This window comes from Trichomonascus vanleenenianus (assembly GCF_965637985.1).
Source record: "Trichomonascus vanleenenianus strain CLIB 3782 genome assembly, contig: TRVA0_014S, whole genome shotgun sequence".
In the NCBI taxonomy this organism is placed as follows: domain Eukaryota; kingdom Fungi; phylum Ascomycota; class Dipodascomycetes; order Dipodascales; family Trichomonascaceae; genus Blastobotrys; species Blastobotrys vanleenenianus.
Genome location: NW_027481873.1, coordinates 139,191 through 162,317, shown reverse-complemented (window position 1 = coordinate 162,317; position 23,127 = coordinate 139,191). Strand labels below are relative to the sequence as shown.

Sequence of the window (23,127 nt, the reverse complement as noted above, 5' to 3'; positions counted from 1 at the left end):
GGGCGCTGCTCCAGACCCCGTGGCTCCGCTTCGCGGAGGGGTCTATAGCACTAGCAGGAGGATTAGCAGGACGATTAGAGCGACGATAAGCATGGTAATGCAGCACGAACTGAGGGTCTCTTGGTTCTCTACAATCCAATTGACCCGTTTGAGGCCGCGCCGCAGCTTATCCCCTGCCGTGTCGACCTGGCGATCAAAATCTTCAATTAGATACGACTGGTCCTCGAGCTCTCGTGACATGTAGTCAGCTTGCTCCCGTAGGTTGTTGACCGTAGAATACACTGAATCAAGCACCTGGTCCTGCTCCTCGATTATATCCTGGTACAGCAGGTTGCTCATCTGACCTTCTCCGGTCTCCGCGATATTCCCAGTAGAATCATCGTTCCATGTCGCAGTGCTTGGATGAGTCTTCTTGACCCGCCCAACTGTCTCTTGGATGTCCGAGAGCCGGTTGTTTAGAAGCGCTACCTTGGCAATGCGGTCGCCAATCTCATGCTCATTGAGCCCAAACTGGCCCGGTTGTGACTGTACTGCCCCGATGCTTTGGCTCAGGTCATGGATGGTCTCGATTAGCTCCTGGGTGGCATTGTTGAGGTCGAGCAAGTGATGCTCGGTCGGAGTGCGCTGGTACCGCTCCAACAACTGATGCGTGTTGGATAATTGGTTCTGTGCGTCTTCGTATACCTGGCTGAATGGATCCATGGTTTTCTAGTGGACTTCCGGGTATTTAAAGTAAAAAAAATTTAAATTCCTTAATGCGGGCGGGAAGGATGGTTGCCGTTTCAATATGAGTGTCTAGATTTTGGCACGCGTCCCCTTTTCCCTGTAGTTGCAGCGCGCCCCTACGCCCTTCGGTAGTACGGCGGGCGGAATTCAGACAACAGTGCAAGAGTTCGAATATTGGAATTTTTCGCAAGGTTAGGGGGATAAGGAGTATCAATTGACTCCAACTAGGCCCTATTCTTCTTTTTTTTTTTTTTTCCTTCTTGGTAATCCTCGTCTTTTCCTGGTAACCCCTAGTTCGGTTAAGTTGGAAAGGTCGTAATCGGGATTGTCGAGGGACGGAATTTCAAGTTTGATCTCAGCGCGAAACTAGCATTCCAGGTAGATCAAAGTTCAAGATAATGGATGAGAGTAGCGCGAATAGTAATGAAAAGTCGTCTGCCCCGGAGCAGGAGGAAATTAAGCCCGTCGTGGCTGGTGAAAAGGAAATAAAAGCGGAAAACGATGCAATGGAGGTCGATAGATCAAGTTCTCCACATCCGCCTACTAATGCTACAACCGCTAACACAGTTCCCCCCAGTATGGACACTACAACTACTAACGTAGTTGCTCCCAGTACGACTAATGCCGAGACAGTCAATAACACAACAGAAGCGACTGTGTCTCCACTGGGCAAGGAAAAGTCAGAGACTCCTCAGGCACACTTCCTGTCTCGACAACCTTCTACCGGACCGTATTATGGCGATGACATAGGCGCTCCAACTAGAGTCTGGCTCAACGAGAATGTTACTCCGGCACTGGTAGTAGCGATGAGACGACTCGCCTTGGAGAGACCAGGAGACCCATTAAGGACTTTGGGCCAGTGGCTGATTGAAGCTGCCGATAACGAAAAGCGCTCCAACTAATTTATTTCGCAGATATTACCGAAAAAAAATTTCGCTCGGTATCCTTATGATTAAGCATGAGAGGGGCATCTTTTGGCCATTTATTGGTCCGAATTGTGTTGGATAGGAAAAAGGATCACTAATGCGAGGTGGTCGGCTATATATAGGAAGCGCGATATCACAACTGCCTTGTCATACGCTCTAGCGTACAATCATCAGTATCATTCGTCTTGATAGATCAATTTAGACAAGAGCTGCGCTTTAATATTTGTATTTCCAATTGATTGGTGTTACAACTAGTACACGATTCCTCTGACTACGTTTTAACGGTAGGTGAAAGGATGCTAGCAATAATAATTGTAATTCTTGGGGGATTTTAAGTAATGAATTGTGAATAATTAGTAATATGTACAAACCGAATTAAAACCGCTCCTTGCTCTTTTCTCCTCCACTCTGAATCGCCTTGACGCCCCATTCGCCAAGCGTGCCAGCCAGCGAAACTCGCCATCCTCTAAACAACGTCTCAATCGAATCGTTGCCCATAATAACGTTCCAGAAAGTGCCGAGCACTCCGGGATACTCCTTCGGGCGAATGATGAGGCTGTTTGGATCCAGATGCATGCTGGCAATATGTGCCCGTCGCATCATCGTCTCAAACGGCAGCTTGAGTCCAAGCTCAAACAGAGAAGAAAAGAGAGTAAAAATATTGTAAAGAGACGGCGATTTGAAGCTGTCAATTCCAAATCGCGTGTAAAGGAGGTAAGGAGTCGCCTTGCTGACCAGCGACGTGAGACCAGAATGGAGTACCGTCGGGATCAGCACCAGCATTGGCGTATTGAACGACTCCAGCTGCCACAGCGACGTCCTAACAGACCTCGCATACTTTGAATCAAACGTAGTGACAGTCATTCGCGTTCTAATCATATCCAGCGGGGAGAGAACAACGGCAGTCACAATATTCGCCGTGACCGCAGCAAACAGAGATATCAGCGGGTTCGGCGAGTGCACCACCTCTACAAAGTGCGGATCAGGAATCCCCGATACAGAAGACAGGAATCCAGACACCCATGCCTCAATTGTCGACGCCAGTGCATCAATTATAAATGTCGTGTTCAAGCCTCGCCACAGGCCTTTAAACCCGTCTTTCTCATTAAGCGCCGAAATTATGTCCACAAACCTGATCGAAACATTCCGTATCAAATTATCGTACTCTGGTCCACTTCTGCTTCCTCGTCTCGAATGGTGTTGCTGGTGATGTGGACTCCGTCGCTTCCTTTCCCGTTGAGTCCTATCTGATGGACGTGGTCGCAGATTCTCCCCAGTTACGGCAGTGAAATAGTCAAGCTCTGTATCTTCTTCTTCCTCCTCTTCTTCCACATAGGGAGTCGTCGTCGACGACGTTGTCGTTGTTGGCGAGTCTGCGCTGCCTTTAATGCTGACCCGTCGCTTCCCAGGCTCATTCCAGTCCCCCACCTGCAACAGAAGCCTACTGACTTCCCACGGCTGTGATAAGAAAATTTTGCTATACAGCCTGAGCATTGATAGCCCCGTAGTGCTGACCGTGTCGCCAGTGGAGCCAAAATCAACGTCCAGGTAGTCAAAGTTCCCCCTGTCAGCAGGCTTATCTGTGATCACTGGTCCATAATCGCCATTTCCGGTACCGTTACTCGTGTTGGTAACTATGCCCATGCCATCATACCCTTTAATCGGCGACTTGAACGTCACCGGATTGTAGTATGGCCGCAAATTTGAGCTCATGGTGCCATTCAAATGCTCGAAAGGGCGGTGGCTCCGTTCGTTTTCCTCCCACACCACTACCGTAAATTCCCAGCCGCACACGCTTCACATGTCGTACCTCACCATAACAACCGGTAGCCGCAGCGTAGACTAGTACTGGTATATCTATGTAGTATTTGAATTGATGAATATATTTACAGTAGCCTAATATTTTGCCTTTTAGCTAGTGTATGAGTGTCTTCCAATGATCTTTTACCTACGGGTGGCCAACCAAAGAGCTGTGAGATCTATCCTTATCCACTCCATATTTTGGGTCCTACAGAAGAAGGTTACAGCAATTGTGCAATAATTTGATCCAATTTCTAGTTTTCATTCAATGAGACATTTAGTTGATTTTTAAATACTGCGAGCGATTTCATTGATGAACGTACTGAATATTCTTAAGGATGACTGGTACAGTACCGTAACAAAAAGAGTGCGATGCGAAGAATTGTGAGTAGCGATGATTTATAGTGGCTAAATATTGCTTATGCGACTTGAGGGAGGAGAAATAGAAGATATAACGAGACATAAAAGATTGCGGGGATCAGTTTTAGCATAATTATGTACCGGTAGTTCCCCAAAACCGGATTAATCCTCCTTCGCCTGGGGCAACGGACTTTAATCATAATTAATAATGGGGGGGACAATAGTACTCGAACTAATAATATGTACTTATTAATTATGGTCATCAGTGTTATCGTAGGAAGTTCGGCCTTTACAGTGTATTTCAGTGTGCTACCAGCAGTAGACCTCTGTATCTACATCTTGCTCGTGCCCAAATTTAAGTTTTAAAAACTTAACAGAAAATTTGATGTGGGCGACAGGTTTCGAATTTAGGAACATTTGACAGAAAGGGGTATCTTTTAAATGTGAGCTGTATTATCCTAGATACCGGTAGAGGCTCTCTGATCAACAATGCTCTTCATCACAAACATTAGGCATTGATAATAAGTCAAGACAAAATATAATTAATATGTACAGAAGAAGCCATTGAAACTATTCAATATATTCCTTATCATCCATCCATTTTCGCAATGGCTCTGGGATACGCACTCGGTTATACTCCGGCTCATAAAAATTCTCAAGAATAGCAACAATGAGACGTGGAACCGCCACTGCAGTACCGTTAAGGGTATATGCAAACTGGCTAGTACCATCCTGAACCTCATACTTTGTGTGCATTCGTCGAGATTGATAGTCGAGACAGTTCGAAGTAGAGGTCACTTCTCCCCAGTCCCCTCGACCAGGCATCCATGCCTCAATGTCATACTTCTTATAAGCAGATGCCCCGAGATCATTAGGAGGCATGTTAAGCACTCGGGCGCACAGACCCAAACTGGTGATAATCTCTTTTTGAAGCGCCAGCATCTTATCGTGCATTTTAACAGACTCCTCAAGATTACCCTTCGTCCAGGCGAAAAGCTCGACCTTCGTAAATTCATGCACCCTATACAATCCCTTTGTGTCGCGGCCACCGGCTCCAGCCTCAGCACGATAGCTTCTACTGAGTCCAACCTTCTGGATGGGGCCGTTGCTCAAGTCGAGCGTCTTTTGCGCAGCCCACCCAGCCATTGGAATTTCAGCTGTGCCGGCCAGACAGAGGTTACTGTTTTCAAGCACATAGACTTGTTGCTCGTTATTCTGATCGCGCGGTTTAAACCCACAAGCACTGGTCATCTCTAGCCGAACAATTGAAGGCGGCAGCATTGGGGCAAATCCATTCTTCCGAGCCATTGAAAGACCATATTGAACCAGGGCCTGCTCGAGCATAGCGCCATCATTTACTAGATAATACCACGAAGAGCCCGAAACCTTCGACGCAGACTCGAGGTCAATGATATTTAGTTTAAGGCCAATGTCAAGATGGTCTCGGTCCGGATCAGCGGGCAACTTGGCCTCGGGGTTCAAAACATCAAGCTCCTCAACATTCAATAGATCCACTGCTTCCGGGCTGATTAAATTAGGAATAGACTCAATTGCCTCCATAACCGGCGTCTCCAGCTCGTTAATTGTCGTCTCTGCAGCTTTGATCTCCTTCTTCAAGGCCATCAGCTGATCTTTGAGTACGGAAATGTCCTTTTTCTGCTTCGCCCGTCTCTCTAGATCTTTCTGAATTATATTTCGCTGGTGCACCAACTCATTGCGGCTCTGCTGCGAATCTACAAGGATCTTGTACTTTTCGGCAACGTTATGTACAGTCTCCTCATTGGCGAGCTTTACTTCTCGTCTAACTACAGAATCCTGCAACGCATCTGTTTCGCTCCGCAGCCGTTTGAAATCATACTGTGGTTTCTTCAGTGTACTGCTAGTCTTGGCCGAATATTTTCGTACCGAGGTCCACACGAGCCTTTTCACAGGCACTCCCATATTGCCAGCTATCTGATCACTGCAGTTATGGGACGAATGGTATGCAAGACCGGCTGATTTTCATGATGTTGATGAAATAGCAAAATTTATTTCACTCCAAGTTGGACGTCGATATCTGAACTACCGGTATGACCTATGGTAGAACAATTTGGAAAAGCTAATCTCAGTTCAATCGTTTTTCGTGTGGAGGCTACGTTCTTGTGGGGGAATGACTGAAGACGGAAATAAATAAATAGGTTTTCAAAGATACTTATTCTTTGGTAATTATACAGAATATACAAAAACTTTTAAAAAGAATAAAAGCACTTTGACTTTTTAGAAGTGGAGCTTGGTGAAGAACCACTGGTTCTTGCCAGCTCGGTGTCGCTCCTCGAAGACCTTCTTGATCTCCTTCTTGGCGTCCTCTCGCTGGGATGGCTCCTTGAAGGTGTCAGTGGTCAAGACGTTCTTGATGGTGTCAAGCTCCAAGGTGTATCGAGTTGGCATCAAGTGGTTGTAGTTGACAACCTTGATGAATGGCTTGATTCGGGTTCGCTTCTGGACCTTCTTCTCAGAGTGTCGCTTGGTCACCTTGAGTGGGTATCGCTCAATACCGGCAACGAGAGCGTGACCGAATGGGTGGGACTTGGTGCCGTCATCGTGTGGCTTGATGATGACAACCTTCTTACCGGCGTATCGGCCTCGGGTAACAATAGCTATACAAAAGTTAGACGAACAATTCAAAACCAGCGAAAAAATTTTCGGCCCCAGTCCTTGTCTGATCTACACAAAATTTCGACGTATCTCTACGCTCCTCTAGAGAGCAGTAGTGTCTACTTTATATATGCTCGAGCGTGTTTGCAGGATAACGAGATCTGCCCTTCGAATCAGCTGAAATGAAACGTTTTCACCAGCGACGGTAATACAAAAGTATACCAAAAGGTGAAGGGCAGACCAGCATTACCTGTTAACCAAACACATAGACATGGACGTCGCCGTCATAAACATGTCTACATACCAACTTTGCCTGGCTTCAAGAACTTGGCCATTTTTGTCGAATCTTTATCTTTTTTGGCGAGTTTGGACACTGAGGAAAAGAAAAAGAGATTCACTCTGTGATGTTTGATAGATAATTTTCAGTGTGGCAGGGAGGCGCGCGGCTCTCCCAACCAAGTGGGGATATTCGGTTATCCACAAATATACGCACATGAGCAGAATGATATAGTACATCCAGGTCTGATATTTCCAGCCCTAAAGTCCCAAACAGGTAATGAAGCCCTAACGCGCTTGTGGTTGCTATGCCGACAATATACACTATACGTAGTCCAGGCAGGCATTCCACTTGCAATAATGGTAACAATTGGAATAGGACCGCAGTAAGATATATAAATGATTTCTTTTATTCATGGCAAGTATAATTGGGTGTGTGTATTTGCTTTCTAAATGGAGTCAGTGGATTCGTTAGATGCGCCTGCTACCAAGCTACCAATCAAAGGTATGTGTGTGCCTAGGGCTCTAGCGCCACCTTGGTACGCAACGATAGAAAAGCAGGTTGAAGTAAGGGGGGGCCCAGAAATTCCGATTGTGGAGAGCAGTTGGTTGTTGCCAAAATGCGCGTTATGCGGGCGTGCAGGTGCATCCTGCGTGTCGTGTCGGGTACGCGTGTTGGCTTGTTTGTTTACTGTATTTGTTTGTGTACACAGACGCGTGTGCCGGAAAGGGGTAAAATTGAAGCGTGCTGGGGTTGCTGACACGCATAGGCGCCGAATGTACCGTGGCATCTGTGCGTCCAAACATTCTTGATTCCCCAAATCCAGTAAACCAGGTACGCTCGTATATCTCATTGAAAGTCGGCGGAGGTGTCGAGCTTGAGTCTAAATTACACCGATTGAACCTTGAATACTAGTATTAGGGGTCAATTTGCGTTGTATTTTGATTCGGTGACTCTCGTCTGAGTTTGTAAATTCGCCCAAGTTGATTCTATTCGGCCTCAGTAGTAGTAGCTTTAGTAGCGGCAAGACCAGCTCGCGTCCGTTTGGAATCGGATTGAACGTCAGGCCTCCTGCATCACCGCTGTTCATGAGCTTGAAGAAAACAGAATCGACGATCTCCTTGCGGGAGAAAAAATTCCCTTTGTAAGTACATCGTTATTTTAGCGATATACATATTGTAACAGGGTGGCTCGACGTGGAGTGCATTGTCTGCTATCGCTTCATATTACATATTTTTTGGAGGCCATTTCGCACCTTGATACCGAGTGGTTGATGGCAATGTATATCCATGAAGTCGCCGTATATTGGTCGGAATAAGATACTAACCGGTCCATTGAAAAGCTGGGATTCTTCGGATCCTAATCGAAATCCCCCGCCAATGCCTATAAATCCGGAACCGAGCCTGAGGACAACGCCGCAGCTCAGCCCTACCAAGTCAAATAATAGCCCGACTAGGATGTTCCATTCGCGTACTCTGTCAAGTCTCGGGGACGACCATATGCTGGAGCTGCTTGACTTGTCCAAGGAATTGAAGGCCCAGACGCAGTCGGTAGAAGTTGCCGTGAAAGAAGCCCTGATTGAATTCGGCGCCCTGGCCCATCGGTCGCGAGATAATGCAGTCGCATTATCAGACCTTCGAGATCGCGCTAAACGCACTGAAGAAAACACAGCGGAAACCGAATCTTTCCTCAAGGAGTCTATTAATCACATAGCCTCGGCGCTGGACACCCACAAGGAAAGCCAGCGGGCACTGTCAACAGTAGTTGATGCGCTGCTGGACTCCACTAAAGATGTCAGCAGAAAGCTTCAGGGATTCGACGCGAATATGAAGAAGCTAGTTTCCGGTGACAATGGCAATGGACAAGACGGTGAATTGAAGAGGCATATGCTCAATATCGCCAAGCAGATCGATGAGAGACACAATTCGTTACTAAATGGTCTTTCGGAGCTCCAGCTGAACCTCTCCAAAGAGCCAGATACTAGTACCTATGGAAACGAAGAGGTAAAGGAGCTAATACTCGAGCTTGTGCACAGAATTGATTCCCAACCAGGGCTGGACGTTGTCATTAACAAGCTGGATCTTGTTAGCGAGAACAGTGCAGATGTTTCCAGGAAAGTGGAGGAAGCAGTCGGCAATGGGTCCGACAACAGTAGGCAGGTAATTGCCAAGCTAGATGCCAATGGAAATGCGCTGAAGAGCTTGACATCAGAATTAAGCTCCTACAGCCGACTTCTGGAGCAGATTGACCAAAAGCTGGAAGGAAATGGTGCAGTGAAAGGTCAACAGGAATCTGTTTTAATGATGGAGTCCACACTTCACAAATTGAAAGAAATGCTGTCCAGTAGTAACGTTACCATGACAGACCATGGTAAGGCATTGGAGGATCTATCATCAAAGAAGGACTTGCTGAATTTACAAGACAAGCTGGAAGAATTGAAAGCAACATTAAACAGCCAAGTTCTAGCCTTGCCTGAGCTCAAGGCGCAAATTGCGGCATCCAATGCTACAGTCATGGACAAAGATACCCTCTCCACCCACCTTGAGACTTTACAGTCCCAAGTCGAATCGAGAACCGACCAATTGGCTGAATCCCATACTGCACTGCTAGGAGCACTAGAGAGGCTCAGCAATGAAAAGCTGAGCTGCCTGGACGAGAAAGTTAGTGTTCTCTCCTCACTCGATGCGAAGCTGGACAAGCTACGCGCTGCTATTCCTGATGACGTACTTTCGGAGTTGAAAGAGGATCTATCTTCCTCCACTCAAGAATCAGCGAAAAGTATCTCCGAAATCAAAGCGGATGTCCAGTCTCTTATTGACTTCCAATATGGTGACATGCGGGGCTTTGGCAAACAAATTGGTGAGATTCTCTCCAAGCTGAGCCGGTTGGAATCACAAGACAAGGATAAGAAGTATCTGGATCAGGTAGAGAAACAACGTGATGAGGCGGCTAAACAGCTGGAAGCAGCCCAAGCCCGAATTGCCGAACTCGAGAATACGTTGGCATCAACTATTGATAATGAAAAGCGGTCGCAGCAGCGAATTCACGAGTTGGAGCTGAAACTCAAGGAGAAGGAAGGAGAGCTTACGGTCCTGGGCTATCAGGCTAAGGATATTGCCAAAAACGAGGAACGCAAGACCGAAATTGAAGTACAGGTTGAATCTCTTTCGGCTGAAAAGTTGAAATTAACTGAGCTGCTTCAGACCATCAAAGCGCAGATATCAGTTAGCGTTGAAGGACTTTCGACCATAGAAAAAAGAGCCGAACAGTTTGAACGACGCCTCAATGACACGATCCTTGACCGATCCAAGGGTATACTTGGGTCTACCGCCATGACGCTTATCACTTCGTCAGCCACCGCTGAGCGGAAGCCGCTGAGGTCTGCCAATGGAAGCAAGAGAAACCTATCTTTGGCACCGGCAATTGACTGCGACGAGACGGCTGAAGAGGATGATCAAATCACTCCATTCGACAAGGAAAATGAGATTGCAATTTCCAAGCGTAGGAACATGATCAAAGGGCGCAGTGTAAGTCTCTTCGACAAACAGTAGCACATCCAAACACTGAATTGTCTGGCATTGGTGAGTGTCTTTCTCAGACAGATCCACACACACACACACACACATAGACACACAGGCACAAGCGTTGCATAATTACAGAAACAATTGGTGCTCCGTACGTAAATAGGATCTATCAATGCTATTTATTGATGGCATTTATCGCTCTACTGCTCAATTTATTAGGCGAAGTCGCCAGCGTGATTTTGCGGGCAGTAAAGTCCGTAGCACGTCTGTGTCTAACTCCGTGCACAAGTCGCGGATCTACATGAAGGGGACGCGATGAGTCGGAGCTCCGACATGGTGATTGTTCCCAGATAGCGTTCCGACAGGTTATCGAATTGAGAACACCAATCGTCGATTAATCACGGGATTGCGACCAACAGTATCCTGTGATTTGAGCTGCGAAAAGCTGCTAAATTCAAAGAAACAGGAATAATTACGTCCAAGTTTCAGTTCTTTTTGTTGTGAAAGAGTCACATTAGTTTTTATTGCCAGAAGAAGCGGTTAGAAGGAGGAAGTGTTACTAAAGAAGTCATTTTGGTACGTTGAAAATGAGGTTGAGAGGAGCGGAAAAAGACTAACTGAAGCGACCTATATTATAGACTTTGATTCAAAATGCATATCAAGAAGACACCGACGATTATGAAACGTCTTGTCGACGTTGTAAGCAACATTTTATTTATGCAGTTTTTGAATGACTTTTTGCTAACCTGATGAAAATAGCCTTCGTCGCTCAAGTCTTTTGTTGAGGAACTGGCCAATTGCGACTTGAAGGAGCTCGTGCCAAGACTTAACAAGTTCTCGGAGAACTGGAATCGTCCCAGAGGTGACCTGTGCCCGTGGATCCCCCTGCTGAACAGGTTTGATACTATGCTCGATGAGGCCGTGGAGAAGTACGGGCTCGATAAGCCTAACCCTGACCCCATTGCTTTCAACCCAGAGGATGAGGAAGTGCTAATTACCATTTTGAATTTCACGGCTTTTTTGCTTGAGAATTGTTCAAATCGTGGTATTTACTCGAGTCTCAAGTCGGTGGCGTGTTTCTTGGACAGCTTGTCAAGCGCAGTTGTCCACGCAGCGCTCTCTGTGTGTGTCCCACTGGGATCGCGTATTGCCCAGTCGCAGACGGGACGATCGATAGTGACCTCAATTGATCCGAACAAGGTACTTCAGCTGGCGTCTCTGCTTCCGATGCGCAAGTCTGTTCACTCCAAAAGCGAGATATTACTCTACGACTTTATTGACACCGATAGAGTATGGCCTGAGGATGCTTGTGAGTTTTCTATGCAGTATTACGTGCGTGGAACTGCTCCTGCGCCTTCTTCTTCTGCTCCTACCGCTGCTCCTCAGGCGCCGGCGACTCCAACAAGACTACCAGTTAGCGCCAAGCATAAGGAGAGTTTGCTTAATGCCACTCCGTCTAAGGTGCCAGAAAGTCAAGCGAAGGCTTCTCAAGAGGGATTCTACCCGCTAAAGATATCTGCAAAGGAAGTTCAGGAGCAGAGCGTTGAGATGCTCCTGAAGGAAATCTACAAGCTTGTACCTAGCGACTACAGATTTACTGCTATGAATCGGGTGCGACTAGTGAAGGCATGCCAGAATACGGAACAGGCTCTCAAACTGCGACAAGAGCTGGTAAAAATTCAATGCATGGCTATCTCTTTTTCAGTCTGCATTTTCAAACAAAGCCTCTGTGAATCGAGAGTGTTTGCAAAGAACCCGAACCTTATCAAGCAGGTTGCTGACCTTGTGTCCCTTGACCATTCAGATGTGCCAATGGATGTCAAGGTCGCTGCATTGCAGGCATTGGAGTTTATGTGCAACCATCCAATTAGAGTCGGCGATGTATTTGCAGCGCTTTCTGCCAACGTCAGCCATGGGATCTTAATTTCCAATTTGCGAAATTGCGTCAAAATAATGCGCCAGGGTGAGCCTTTGGACGAGTCTTATTCAGTCGGCCTCTTGAGCATTATTATTCAAATTTCCGAGTCTGCATCAGCGTCGAACATGATGGTCACAGCTGGATTACTTTCTCTGCTTAGCGAGCTTATCGAGGTCGACACGCTGGAGTACTCCAAGACCAAGGCGTTTGCTACCGAACTCATGGATCACTTGATTATTGGCCATAATTCCATTTTCGCGACATTTATGGAGAATAAAGGTCTGGAAACCCTCATTCTGGTGCTGGAGAAACAAGTGGCTCTCGTTACCTCGGATAAAGTCCACGACACACCTCCAGATTTTTGCAATGTCGATTACAGGCTCTCATATCATCGATCTCAGTGGGTGAAAGGATTACTAGGACTGATATCCAACACGCTTACCCACACGAGAACGTCCGAACGAGTGCACAATTTGGCGGATTCGTCGTTTTTACAGATCACGAAGTCTATTGCGAATAATTCGTACATTCTGGGGTCTCGAATCGTTTCGCTTGATATACAGGTGCTTGCAAGCATGTTGGAATCGGAGCAGTCGTCGTATGGTATCATGCATGAGGCCGGTGTTATTGAGGCTGTCTTGAAAATTGCCCCCGATTTGCTTCAGGCTTCCAACAGTTATTTTGTACCCGTTGCCCGGTTTATTACTTCAATGTGCCACAACGAAGGAGGCCTCAAACTCATCCAGGACGAAAAGACGCTATCTACATTCTTTTCTATTCTCTCTAAGAATATGGTGAATAACGATGCCCTCAAGAGCCTTGGGTTCACATTCGATCTGCTTACTAGTGACCACCAAGAACTGCGGCCGATGATGGTTTCAGAAATCATTAAGATGATCAAAGCTTTTCCAGAGTCACTCCAGTCTGTCTCTGGTCCAAAAAGGTTTTACGTTGAGTTCGAGCTCGTGAATGAAAAGATGGAGGAGCTTTACAATAAGAATGCTGACATTATGCATTCGTTGTCTAATGCAGTGACCTATTTTGAAGGGTTTTTGAAGAACCATCTGACTCGAGTTGAATTCATCAAGCAAAAGGGTGTAAGCGCACTGTTAGACCTGTTTGACATCCCGAATCTACCTTTCGACTTTGCATTCTCTGGGACCTCTCTGACTCTCTGCAAAATTCTCCGGTCCCTCTTTGACCTAGATATCGAGAGTGATTTTATTCAGGAAGAGATCCTCCGGAAATTATTTGCTGTTGTTGATGTTGTGGAGCAAAGAATCAAAGCTTCCGACGAGATGGACCAAATTGTTCGACAGGAGAATAACTTGGATGGTGTTTTGCGTTCCCTGAGCAAGCTGAATAGCTTCCTTTTCGCATTTTACCAGATTGTCTTTGTGAATCCAGGCACTGGCTATAGAATCATGTACGTTTTGGACAAGATCATCCGGTTAGACAGCGGGTCTGGAGGAAACATCTTTGCGCGTCTCTGCAGAATCCAGCAGTGGTGTATCTGGCAGGATGCCAGAACTCTTGACGGTCTTCCGTCGCAGTTCATTGAGGCTTCGAAACCAGTGAGTGTGGAGTATAGCACTCGAAACTACCACAGTATTTATGACATGGAGGATGCGAAAAAGATTAAGGAATTGGAAACTCAGTTTGAAGAGAGCAGCAGTCCATTCTTTTTGGCGGTCAAAGTTTATCGCTTTTCAGCGCACGCTAATTCTATCCTCACGACCAAGATCCTTTCAGAGTTCTCGACTATATGTACAAACGACCGAGCACTATCTTCAAGACGGAAAAATGGCCTTCGAATGGCTGAGATGATTGCTGATGCGCTGAAGACGCATCTCGAATATGGCCAGATTGCTGACTTTTCCAATGATACTTACAGGAATGCTAAATATCAGACCGTTCTGAACCTGGTAACGGCGTTTGAAAAGGTTATCTTTAAGGGGTGGAACTATTCCTTAAACGTCCAATTCGGTGTGTTCATCATGTTTAAGCAGATCGGAGGATTGGAGAGTTTAGTAAATCTTCTCAAACGGCTCTGGAAGTTGCCAGTGGAGGCTGGTGCTACTGATACTGCGTCATCACTTCTGGTGGGTTGTCAGAAAACCATTTTGACCCTACTATCCCACACAGTGAGTTACAAGTCTATCCTTGAGAGTAATCGAACCGCGCATACTTTGAACTCCCGAGAGACGGATAAGGATAAGCGCTCGTACTTTAACTCGAGCCAATTCTTTATAGAATGCCGGATCATCGTACTGAACGAGCTTCTTCCGATGTGGTCTGATGATGAGTTGGAGAAGAAGCATTACTCTGTCGCCAATGTCATGGTGGATATTATGACGAAAATGCTCACTTTTACCGGTGAAGATAGCCACGCCTCGAGGGATAAATCGAAGCTGCCGCGATTACTTCTGTGGCAGAATATCACTCCTTCTGAGGACAAGGTGGAAGCGGCTGTCGAGATAGGGTTTTCCGAACAAGCAGCTAGAAATGCTCTGTTAAAGGCAAACGATAATTTTGACACGGCAATTGCGGCACTTGTAAGTGAATCCAAGGAGGACGAAACCTCTGAAGATATACCAATGATTGATAGCAAGGAAAGGTCTTTCCCTCTCCCGATTGGCAAAGCCCCAATACGCGACGGGGTAGAATTGGCTACTATACAAGATTTACATGATCTTCGGGACTTGTTGAAGTCTGATTTGATCGACAGATCGTTAAATCTCATCAGCTCTCATCCCGAAAATGTTCACTCTCTGTCATCCTTGGTAATTAGAGCCTTTTCTCATCCAACTGCGAGTGGCGCAAGATCTGAGAAGCAGAAGGAGGCTATGGCAAGTGCTCACAAGAACGTCGTGAACGTTATTCTTCAAGCTCTTTTGTCGTTTGATTTTGAATCCGAAGACGCCCAGACTCGATCGATCTCCGCCATGGCACATCTATTGGCTTTGGTTGTGCAGGATACTCACTTCTTCCAGAACACCTTCCAAGACTTGGTTGATACGATTGGCCTGTTTACAAGGATGATTGAAAGCGAAATGGCGGCTGAGAAGGAGTGGTATCCTAACGTTCTCCTGATTATTGAACGGCTTCTAACCAACGTAGATGTCCCGACCCCTGCGAAGAAGAAGTTCAGCATGGAGATTCAGGACATTGTTGCCGCTGCTGTTCCAAAAATTGACAGTAGCATTGAGGAGCGAATTTTCAATACTATTGCCAATGTGCGGAAATACCATTCCGATTTAAGTGCGCTTGGCGTGGCCCGTCTAATGGTTCATTTTACGAAGGTTCCTGAGAGAGCTTCCTTGTTATTGAACAATGGCTCAATTACGGCGCTTTTGAAGTCTTTTCCTGAGTTTGCGGGTAGTTCAAGCTTTGAGAAGCTGCAAACTGCTCTATATATTATTCTGCGCCAAGCTGTTGAGACTCCTGATCAAATCCGAGAGACCATGTCCAACGAAATCAAACAGTGGTTCAGCACGAATAAGGTTGCAGATGCATTTGTATTTGTGAAGGCGCACTATCACCTCGTCGCTCGTTCCCCAGAGCTGTTCGTTGAGGTTATAACCGAAAGCTGTACACTCCAGGATACGGAACTCAGCAATGGCAACGTGTGTCTGAAAGACTATGTCACAAAACGAACCAAACGAGCCATTAAGACACGTTCACGGCTGGAAAAGGAGTTGAAAGACGAGAAAGAGGGCAAAGACAGCAGTGATGATATCAACAAAGGTGTAACGGAGGACTCGGTTAAAGCTTCTGGCGAGGAAAGCAAAAGTGCTGAACAGACTAATTCAGGAGACGGTGACACTGAAATGGAAGATCCTTCCAAGCAGTCTGCGAATAAAGCAGAGTCCTCTATTCCAGTAGTGGAGAATCCGTCTGGCGTTGTTCAGCTTTTGCTGGGTGAGCTGTTTTCATTGAAGAAGGGAGATATTTTCACCCGACCAGAGAAGACGGAGGAAGCGCTGAAAGAGGCCACGGAGGAGAACGAAAAGGCAGAGTTCAAACCCGGTGAGCATCCGACGTTCATGTACTGTTGCACCATCTTGCATGCGCTCATTGAACTCTTGTGCTCTTACAATAAGTGCAAGTTGGAGTTCCTCAATTTCTCGAAGAAGAGTTTCAACGCTTCATTGACTGGGATGCCACTCAGTAAACCACGGTCTTACGCTCTAAACTTCTTATTGCATGAGCTTCTTCCGACTGGCACCCTGAACGAGTCGCCACATATGGTATATCAGGAATGGCACAGCGTTTCGTATCTCGCATCTTCTGTGTTGATGAGTTTATTGTCAGCTACGACAGAGAAAGGCAGAAAGTCTACTGCAGAGAACGACATTCAAAGCGAACCTATTCTTATGTTCGTGAGAAAGTTTACGCTCGACACTATAGCCAAGGTACTCAGAGATATTCATACTTCGGTCGAACCAGTCGACTGGAGGTATAGCATGCTGGCAAATCTTTCAGACTTTTGCCATCGATTGCTCAGCACCCGTCCCATTGGTCCAATGTCGGGAACAGAAGTGGGAGGAGATGGTGCTGCAATTGCGAAGATCATGTACGACAAGAAGTTTGCTCCTATGTTCACATCTAATCTCGCGGAGATTGATTTGAATTACCCGCATGCCAAATGGGTTGCCAAGTCGAGCATAAGATTCCTGAATAAACTGTCCCGTCTGGCTTTGAACATTTCTGAGGAGCTGTATAACGAGAATCGCGAAGACGATCTTGACGAAGAATATGAAACAGACACTTCCGAAGAGTACAGGGAAGATACTCCAGATTTGTTCAGAAACTCCACGCTTGGTATGTTTGATGTTGGTGAGACGATGTACGATGATGACGAGGAGGCCCTCGAGGAAGACCTCGGCGAAATGGAAGAAGAGGTAGACGAAGAAATGGAATACGCCGATCATGACGAGGTGCTCTCCGATGTTGACGACGAAGACGAAGTTCTGAGTGAGAACGCTATAGAGTATGACCAAGATGACGATGAAGATGATTATGACGAAGACAGTGACGAAGAGGATGACGAGATGGATGTAAGTATCACAATTTTTGCCTAGATCCGCTACTAACGTGTTAATAGGTGGAACTGATTGTCGAAAACAGCGCCGAAGATGATGCCGACATGGATGACGACGATTCTCTTGATGAAGAAGACGAAAGTGACTGGGAGAGCTACGAAGAGGGAGATGAGGAAGATGATGATGATGAAGATATCGAGGTGATAGCTCCCGCTGATCCACCTATGGAAGGACTCCCAGAAGTCATTGATCCGACGGCGCCCCAGCGAGACTCATTCTTCGATGAGGAAGAAGGCGACATTTACGGTCGTGCTGGTGAAACCGATATTGAGAATCTATTGACAAGTTCTGACGAGCCAGAGATCGACTCAGATGAGTATCCAGAAGATTCTGATCAGATCTATGATTTCTCAAGTAAGTTACTTCCACTAATTACACGTGTGGATATTGCTAACTAACTATTTTAGGCGCCATTCCTGATCGAGGTGTTGGCTCTTTGATGTCTAATCATATTCAATCAGAGAGTGTTTCGAACCCATTGCTTTCTCAATCCAGGCGGCAAACGCGACCTATTGTTCAACTCCGAGGTTTCCAGCGTCCGGAAAGCCTTTCGGCCATCTCTCAGATGGTTGAAAATGACATGGAAAATGGACTCCAGCCACACTCAATATCAGATATGTTTGGACAGTTTGCATCCATTTTCTCTCATAATATTCCATCCCCTACCATGGAGCTCTCTGATGACTTGGAGTTCCTGATTCGTGGGTTTTCAAGAAACCGCCAAAACGACATATTTGCTCAAATCATGAAGGTTACTGCGATTACAACGAACGCAAGATGGGAAGAGGCTGCCGTTATGTTTGGTGTCTACAACAAGGCAGACGTGGCGGGCAGAATCATCTATGACATCTTCAATCGAATGTATCCCTATGCGTTGAAGCAAAAGGAGGAACTCGATGCGATCAATGAAGATATCCACAGATTGTCTGAGGAAATTCAAACTGTTCGCGATGAGAAAGAGCAGGCTAAGCGACGAGAAGAGGAGCGAATTACCGAACAGAAACGAAAGGAAGAGGAGGAAGAAAAGGCGCGCCTCGCGAAGCAGAAAGCTGAGGAGAAGGAGAAGCAGCGCTCAGAGGACGAGGACACCCCAATGGCGAACACGAGTGAAGCTGAACCGTCGAATGAGGAGAGAGTGTTTGTGACGATCAGTGGCCGGGATGTTGACATCACTGGAATGGGAATTGATCCGACATTCCTGGAGGCCCTGCCTGCAGATATTCGTGAAGAGGCCTTCACTCAGCATCTCCGAGATTTGCAATCGCAGGAAAGATCGGGAGGCGAAGTTCCGCGACAGCTTGAGCCTGAATTCTTGGATGCACTCCCTGAAAATATTAGACAAGAGCTGCTTGAGCAGGAGGCGCTGGAGAACCGCCTTAGCGAAGGAAATGGCCAGGGACCAGTCGAAATGGACCTTGCAAGCTTTTTGGCAACTTTGGATCCTTCGTTGCGTCAAACTCTTTTGCTGGAACAGGATGACATTTCGCTTAGCAATCTTCCTCCTGAGATTGCGGAAGAGGCTCGTGGATTGCGAAGTCGAACTGTGGCGACTTTCCCTGTTGGTGGCACCAGCGATGCCATTGGTGGCATATTCACCTCTCGAAGGCGGGGCCATGGGAGAAGAGCCTTTGACATTTCAAGTGACGAGAGCGAGAACGAGGACGAGAATGGCGAAGTATCACCTGAAGAGAAGAAGAACCGGAAGATTATATCCGCGGCTGCTCTTCATCTGGTAGACAAGTCTGGAATAGCTGCATTGCTTCGACTACTGTATCTGCCTCAGAGTGAAAGTCAGCTCGGGTCGTTAAACCAGCTGCTGTTGAATCTTTGCAGCAACCGGCAGTCTCGACTCGATATCCTGCATTTGCTACTCCATGTTTTGCAGGATGGTTCATGTGACCGTCATTCTTTGGAACGCGGGTTTGTTCAAACATCAAACCGTGCTCGACAGGCTATGAACACTCCATCTAAGAATAATAGTAACGCATATCAACCACCTGGTAGTGTTACTCCGAAGGCATCCAAGCTTTCTTCTCAGGATGTTGTCCTTAGTGAAGATACCTCTCCGTTCACTGTGATGTCTCAGGCACTGAATTCTTTGGAGAGTCTTGTTGCTAACAGCACCAACATCAAGTACTTCTTTGTCACTGAGCACGATGCTCCAATCGGTTATAAGCGTGACAAGAAGCAAAAGAAGGGCAAGGGCAAGGAACGCGATCCGCCAAAGGAGTGGAAGTTCCCTGTCAACTTGCTAATTAACATGCTTGACCGCAAGGCATTCCGAGAGAGTACTGTGTGCTTGGAGAAACTAGCCTCGCTACTGCATGAAGTGACGCGATTTTTGCCGGCAATTGTTAAGGTCGAGTCTCAGGACACTTCTACGCTTGGTGGATCTACTGAACAGAAGAGCAGTAACAATGCGGCGTCACAGGAAGACGTGGCTGAAGGACCCGAGGGAGCTGTTAAAGAGGCTGCAGATGGGCGACAGGATTCTAAGAGAGGGAAGCGGTCTCACAAGATGATTGACCCTCCTTATATTCCAGAATACAACCTGAAGCGAATTTCGAATATCATCGCCGCCAAAGAGTGTAGCAGCAAAACATTCCAGCAGACATTGGGTGTGATGCAGCATTTGACCTCTCTACCCGGAGTTAAGGAGTTCTTTGGTAAGGAGCTGCTCAAGCAAGCCATGGCTCTAGGTCCTGCAATTACAAAGGCTCTTAAAGAGTTGCTGACTAAGGTCAAGGTCGCAGAGAAGGGTTCTGATCTGGACGAAAGTGCTCTAGTTGAGTTTTCGTCTGCGAGCTCTGATCAAGCGCAGTTGCTAAGGGTCCTCACTGCCATTGACTACTTATTTGACGCGTCACGTCAAAAAGGCGCCAAGCGTGATGAAGGAGAGAAGTACCTGAAAAACTTGTATGAAAGCATGACATTCGGTCCGCTCTGGAACTCCCTGAGCAACTGCTTGTTGATGGTTCAGGATCGTCAGGATATGATCCATGTTGCGACTGCATTGCTTCCGCTTATTGAGGCTTTGATGGTCATATGCAAGCATAGCAGCGTCAAGGATGTTCAGATTCGAGGAGACAAATATGAGGCCCGAAGAAGCGATTTCGAAAAGGAGCCTCTTGAGAGTCTATTCTTCTCTTTCACGGATGAGCATCGAAAGATTTTGAACCAGATTGTTCGAAACAATCCAAAGTTGATGATCGGGTCTTTCTCTATCCTGGTCAAAAATCCAAAGGTGCTTGAATTCGATAACAAGAGGAAGTACTTCTACCGAAAGATATACCCAGAAAATGAGCCGGTGACTCATTCGATGTCTCTTAATGTTCGAAGAGATCAGGTGTTCTTGGATTCCTACAAGACTCTGTACTTCAAGGCTGCGGATGAGATCAAGCACTCACGACTCAATGTCAAGTTCCAGGGCGAGGAAGGTGTTGACGCTGGTGGTGTTACGAGAGAGTGGTATCAGGTACTCTCACGACAGATGTTCAATCCAGATTACGCACTGTTCACTCCTGTGGCATCTGACAAGACTACTTTCCATCCAAATCGAACATCGTGGGTTAACCCAGAACACTTGTCGTTCTTCAAATTCATTGGTCGAATCATTGGTAAGGCTATATATGATGGGCGAGTTTTGGATTGCCACTTTAGTCGAGCTGTGTACAAGAAGATCTTGGGCAAGACTGTTAATATCAAGGATATGGAGTCTCTGGATCTGGAGTACTACAAGTCCTTGGTATGGATGTTGGATAATGATATCACGGATATTATTACTGAGACTTTCTCGATTGAAGCCGAAGATTATGGTGAGCAGAAGGTTATTGATCTGAAGCCAGACGGTCGAAATATTCCTGTTACAGAGGAGAATAAGAAAGAATATGTCAATTTGGTGGTTGAGTACCGGCTTTTGACGAGTATCAAAGAGCAAATGGAGCACTTCTTGCAAGGTAAGTTTTTTTTTTGAGAATTGCGGCGGAGAGATATACTAACATGACAAAAATTTAGGGTTCCACGATATCATTCCAAAGGATGTTGTTGCTATCTTTGACGAGCAGGAGCTTGAGCTTTTGATTTCTGGTATGCCTGACATTGATCTCGACGACTGGAAGAACAACACCGAGTACCATAATTACTCTGCGTCTTCGCCGCAGATCAAGTGGTTCTGGCGAGCAGTCCGGTCCTTCGATGCCGAAGAGAAGGCAAAGCTATTGCAATTTGCTACTGGCACGTCCAAGGTTCCACTCAATGGCTTCTCTCAGCTAGAGGGCATGAACGGCGTTCAGAAGTTCAATGTCCATCGAGACTATGGGTCGAAGGACCGACTTCCGTCATCTCATACTTGTTTCAACCAGATCGATTTACCTGAGTATGATTCATATGAGACGCTTCGGGGATCGTTGTTGATGGCAATCAGTGAAGGAAGAGAAGGATTTGGATTTGCATAAAGGAGGAAAATGTTATGATGATGATTTTTTTTTGAAATATGATTTGAGTATATGATATAAAATAGATGTGTTGAGAATGATTGATGTGTATCGCTAGTACTTCGTTGATGCCCGAAATTTTATCTTTTAGATGATGAAAGGCTATATTTACTAAGTTACCCCCGGTATTGTAATTGAAAATTCAATGCGCCTAAGCACTACAATGAGCGGTGTCTTTTCTTCCACTCTTTTAAACGGGCAGGACCAAAAGAGGTAAAATAAATGCGATTGCTAATAAATAAGGTGGCCAAATAAATGGTTTACTTAGACGATTTTTCTAAATCGTACATCAGCGCTTCCTCTAACGCCGATTTAGAGATACTAACGTCTGACAGATCGGTGAATGACGAAGATTCAGTATATGTGTCCTTTCGATCCGCCGTCAATAACTGTGATCCCTTTTGTGACTTATTACCTACTGGTAAAAATGCAGGTTCTTCGTCTTCTGTATTTATAAAGCCGTCGTCAAAGCTTCCACTATCCTCTGGTGACGGGCCATCAACGTTTAGCTTTCGGGATTTGGACAACAGCTGCTGAGACTTTTGCATGTACTCTTTTTCGTGATCTTGCTCTTGTTCGCTTTCATCATCTTCTCCATCTCCCGGACCAGTCTCGGTAGTAGTTGGTTGAAGATTCATGCTATGCTGGTTTGAATTGAACGACCATTGGTAGCTCGTATTATTTGAAAACACCGCAGCTCGGAAGGCCTGTCTGTCTACCGGCATTGTTGTCTCTTCTGCTGGAGTGGCTGTGGAAGGGGCCCTTGCTGGAAGCATCTCCATCTCGTTCATGTTACCTTTCAGGTTGACTTTCTGCATCTGTGCTCTGACCTGCTCGAGCTCTTTTTCATACAGCCATGCAGCTTGCTGGAGAGCATACGCAACAGGGACATCGAATTGGCGGGCCCTAGATGCATTCGTTAGTACTGCACCCGGTAGTAGTGGGGGCTGTATGCTTACAACGATGACCCTAAAAACCGCAGTTAGTAAAAGCTGGTCGTAAAATGAATTGCTAACTTACAGTCAATTTCTGACCTGTTATCAGACTGTGAAAGAAGTTCCCATAACCGTTTCTCCTTCTCACTGTTCCATACTGCCTATCCATGGTCATTAGTTCCGAGTCCCTTGAGTTTAGGGGTCTGGCATACCGGTATAGGGTCCTTGAAACCGTTCCTCTTAAATGGGAATCGTAGATAAACGACTAGCCGCTTGCCCCGAGCGCTGCCTTCTTGAGAGCCTAACTGATTCGAATGGCTGCTCATGGTCGCAGTGTAGGTAAACCCGGCTTGTTGGGAACTGGATCATCATCGCGTAACGGGGGGTACGACGGAGCACACCGAGCTGTCTTTTTCCGTGCGATAAGCA

General features: G+C 46.4%; 8 protein-coding genes across 8 annotated transcripts; 3 read left to right on the top strand and 5 right to left on the bottom strand.

Moving 5' to 3' along the window:
• Nucleotides 1–42: 42 nt before the first annotated feature.
• On the bottom strand, nt 43–702 carry TLG1 (Tlg1p; the record flags this gene model as incomplete). The annotated part of the gene is made up of 1 exon (XM_076684286.1): nt 43–702. The coding sequence occupies one exon, from the start codon at nt 700–702 to the stop codon at nt 43–45; it is 660 nt and encodes a 219-aa protein (XP_076541494.1).
• A 422-nt stretch (nt 703–1,124) lies between these two features.
• SDC1 (Sdc1p) lies at nt 1,125–1,628 on the top strand (the record flags this gene model as incomplete). Its single annotated transcript, XM_076684285.1, has 1 exon — nt 1,125–1,628. One exon carries the CDS (start codon nt 1,125–1,127, stop codon nt 1,626–1,628), a length of 504 nt encoding a protein of 167 aa, XP_076541493.1.
• A 399-nt stretch (nt 1,629–2,027) lies between these two features.
• Nucleotides 2,028–3,365, bottom strand: UGO1 (mitofusin complex protein UGO1; the record flags this gene model as incomplete). Its single annotated transcript, XM_076684284.1, has 1 exon — nt 2,028–3,365. One exon carries the CDS (start codon nt 3,363–3,365, stop codon nt 2,028–2,030), a length of 1,338 nt encoding a protein of 445 aa, XP_076541492.1.
• Nucleotides 3,366–4,382: 1,017 nt separating this feature from the next.
• On the bottom strand, nt 4,383–5,753 carry DIA4 (putative serine--tRNA ligase DIA4; the record flags this gene model as incomplete). Its single annotated transcript, XM_076684283.1, has 1 exon — nt 4,383–5,753. The coding sequence occupies one exon, from the start codon at nt 5,751–5,753 to the stop codon at nt 4,383–4,385; it is 1,371 nt and encodes a 456-aa protein (XP_076541491.1).
• A 315-nt stretch (nt 5,754–6,068) lies between these two features.
• On the bottom strand, nt 6,069–6,781 carry RPL27A (large ribosomal subunit protein eL27A; the record flags this gene model as incomplete). Its single annotated transcript, XM_076684282.1, has 2 exons — nt 6,069–6,448; nt 6,751–6,781. 2 exons carry the CDS (start codon nt 6,779–6,781, stop codon nt 6,069–6,071), a joined length of 411 nt encoding a protein of 136 aa, XP_076541490.1.
• Nucleotides 6,782–7,811: 1,030 nt separating this feature from the next.
• TRVA0_014S01574 (uncharacterized protein) lies at nt 7,812–10,274 on the top strand (the record flags this gene model as incomplete). Its single annotated transcript, XM_076684281.1, has 2 exons — nt 7,812–7,867; nt 8,066–10,274. The coding sequence occupies 2 exons, from the start codon at nt 7,812–7,814 to the stop codon at nt 10,272–10,274; spliced, it is 2,265 nt and encodes a 754-aa protein (XP_076541489.1).
• Nucleotides 10,275–10,647: 373 nt separating this feature from the next.
• On the top strand, nt 10,648–21,724 carry TOM1 (E3 ubiquitin-protein ligase TOM1; the record flags this gene model as incomplete). The annotated part of the gene is made up of 6 exons (XM_076684280.1): nt 10,648–10,823; nt 10,886–10,946; nt 11,007–17,225; nt 17,273–17,624; nt 17,678–21,226; nt 21,285–21,724. Exons 2-6 carry the CDS (start codon nt 10,899–10,901, stop codon nt 21,722–21,724), a joined length of 10,608 nt encoding a protein of 3,535 aa, XP_076541488.1. The 5' UTR covers nt 10,648–10,823; nt 10,886–10,898.
• A 299-nt stretch (nt 21,725–22,023) lies between these two features.
• Nucleotides 22,024–23,024, bottom strand: ATG29 (Atg29p; the record flags this gene model as incomplete). The annotated part of the gene is made up of 4 exons (XM_076684279.1): nt 22,024–22,669; nt 22,723–22,732; nt 22,784–22,859; nt 22,911–23,024. 4 exons carry the CDS (start codon nt 23,022–23,024, stop codon nt 22,024–22,026), a joined length of 846 nt encoding a protein of 281 aa, XP_076541487.1.
• Between the last annotated feature and the right edge of the window lie 103 nt (nt 23,025–23,127).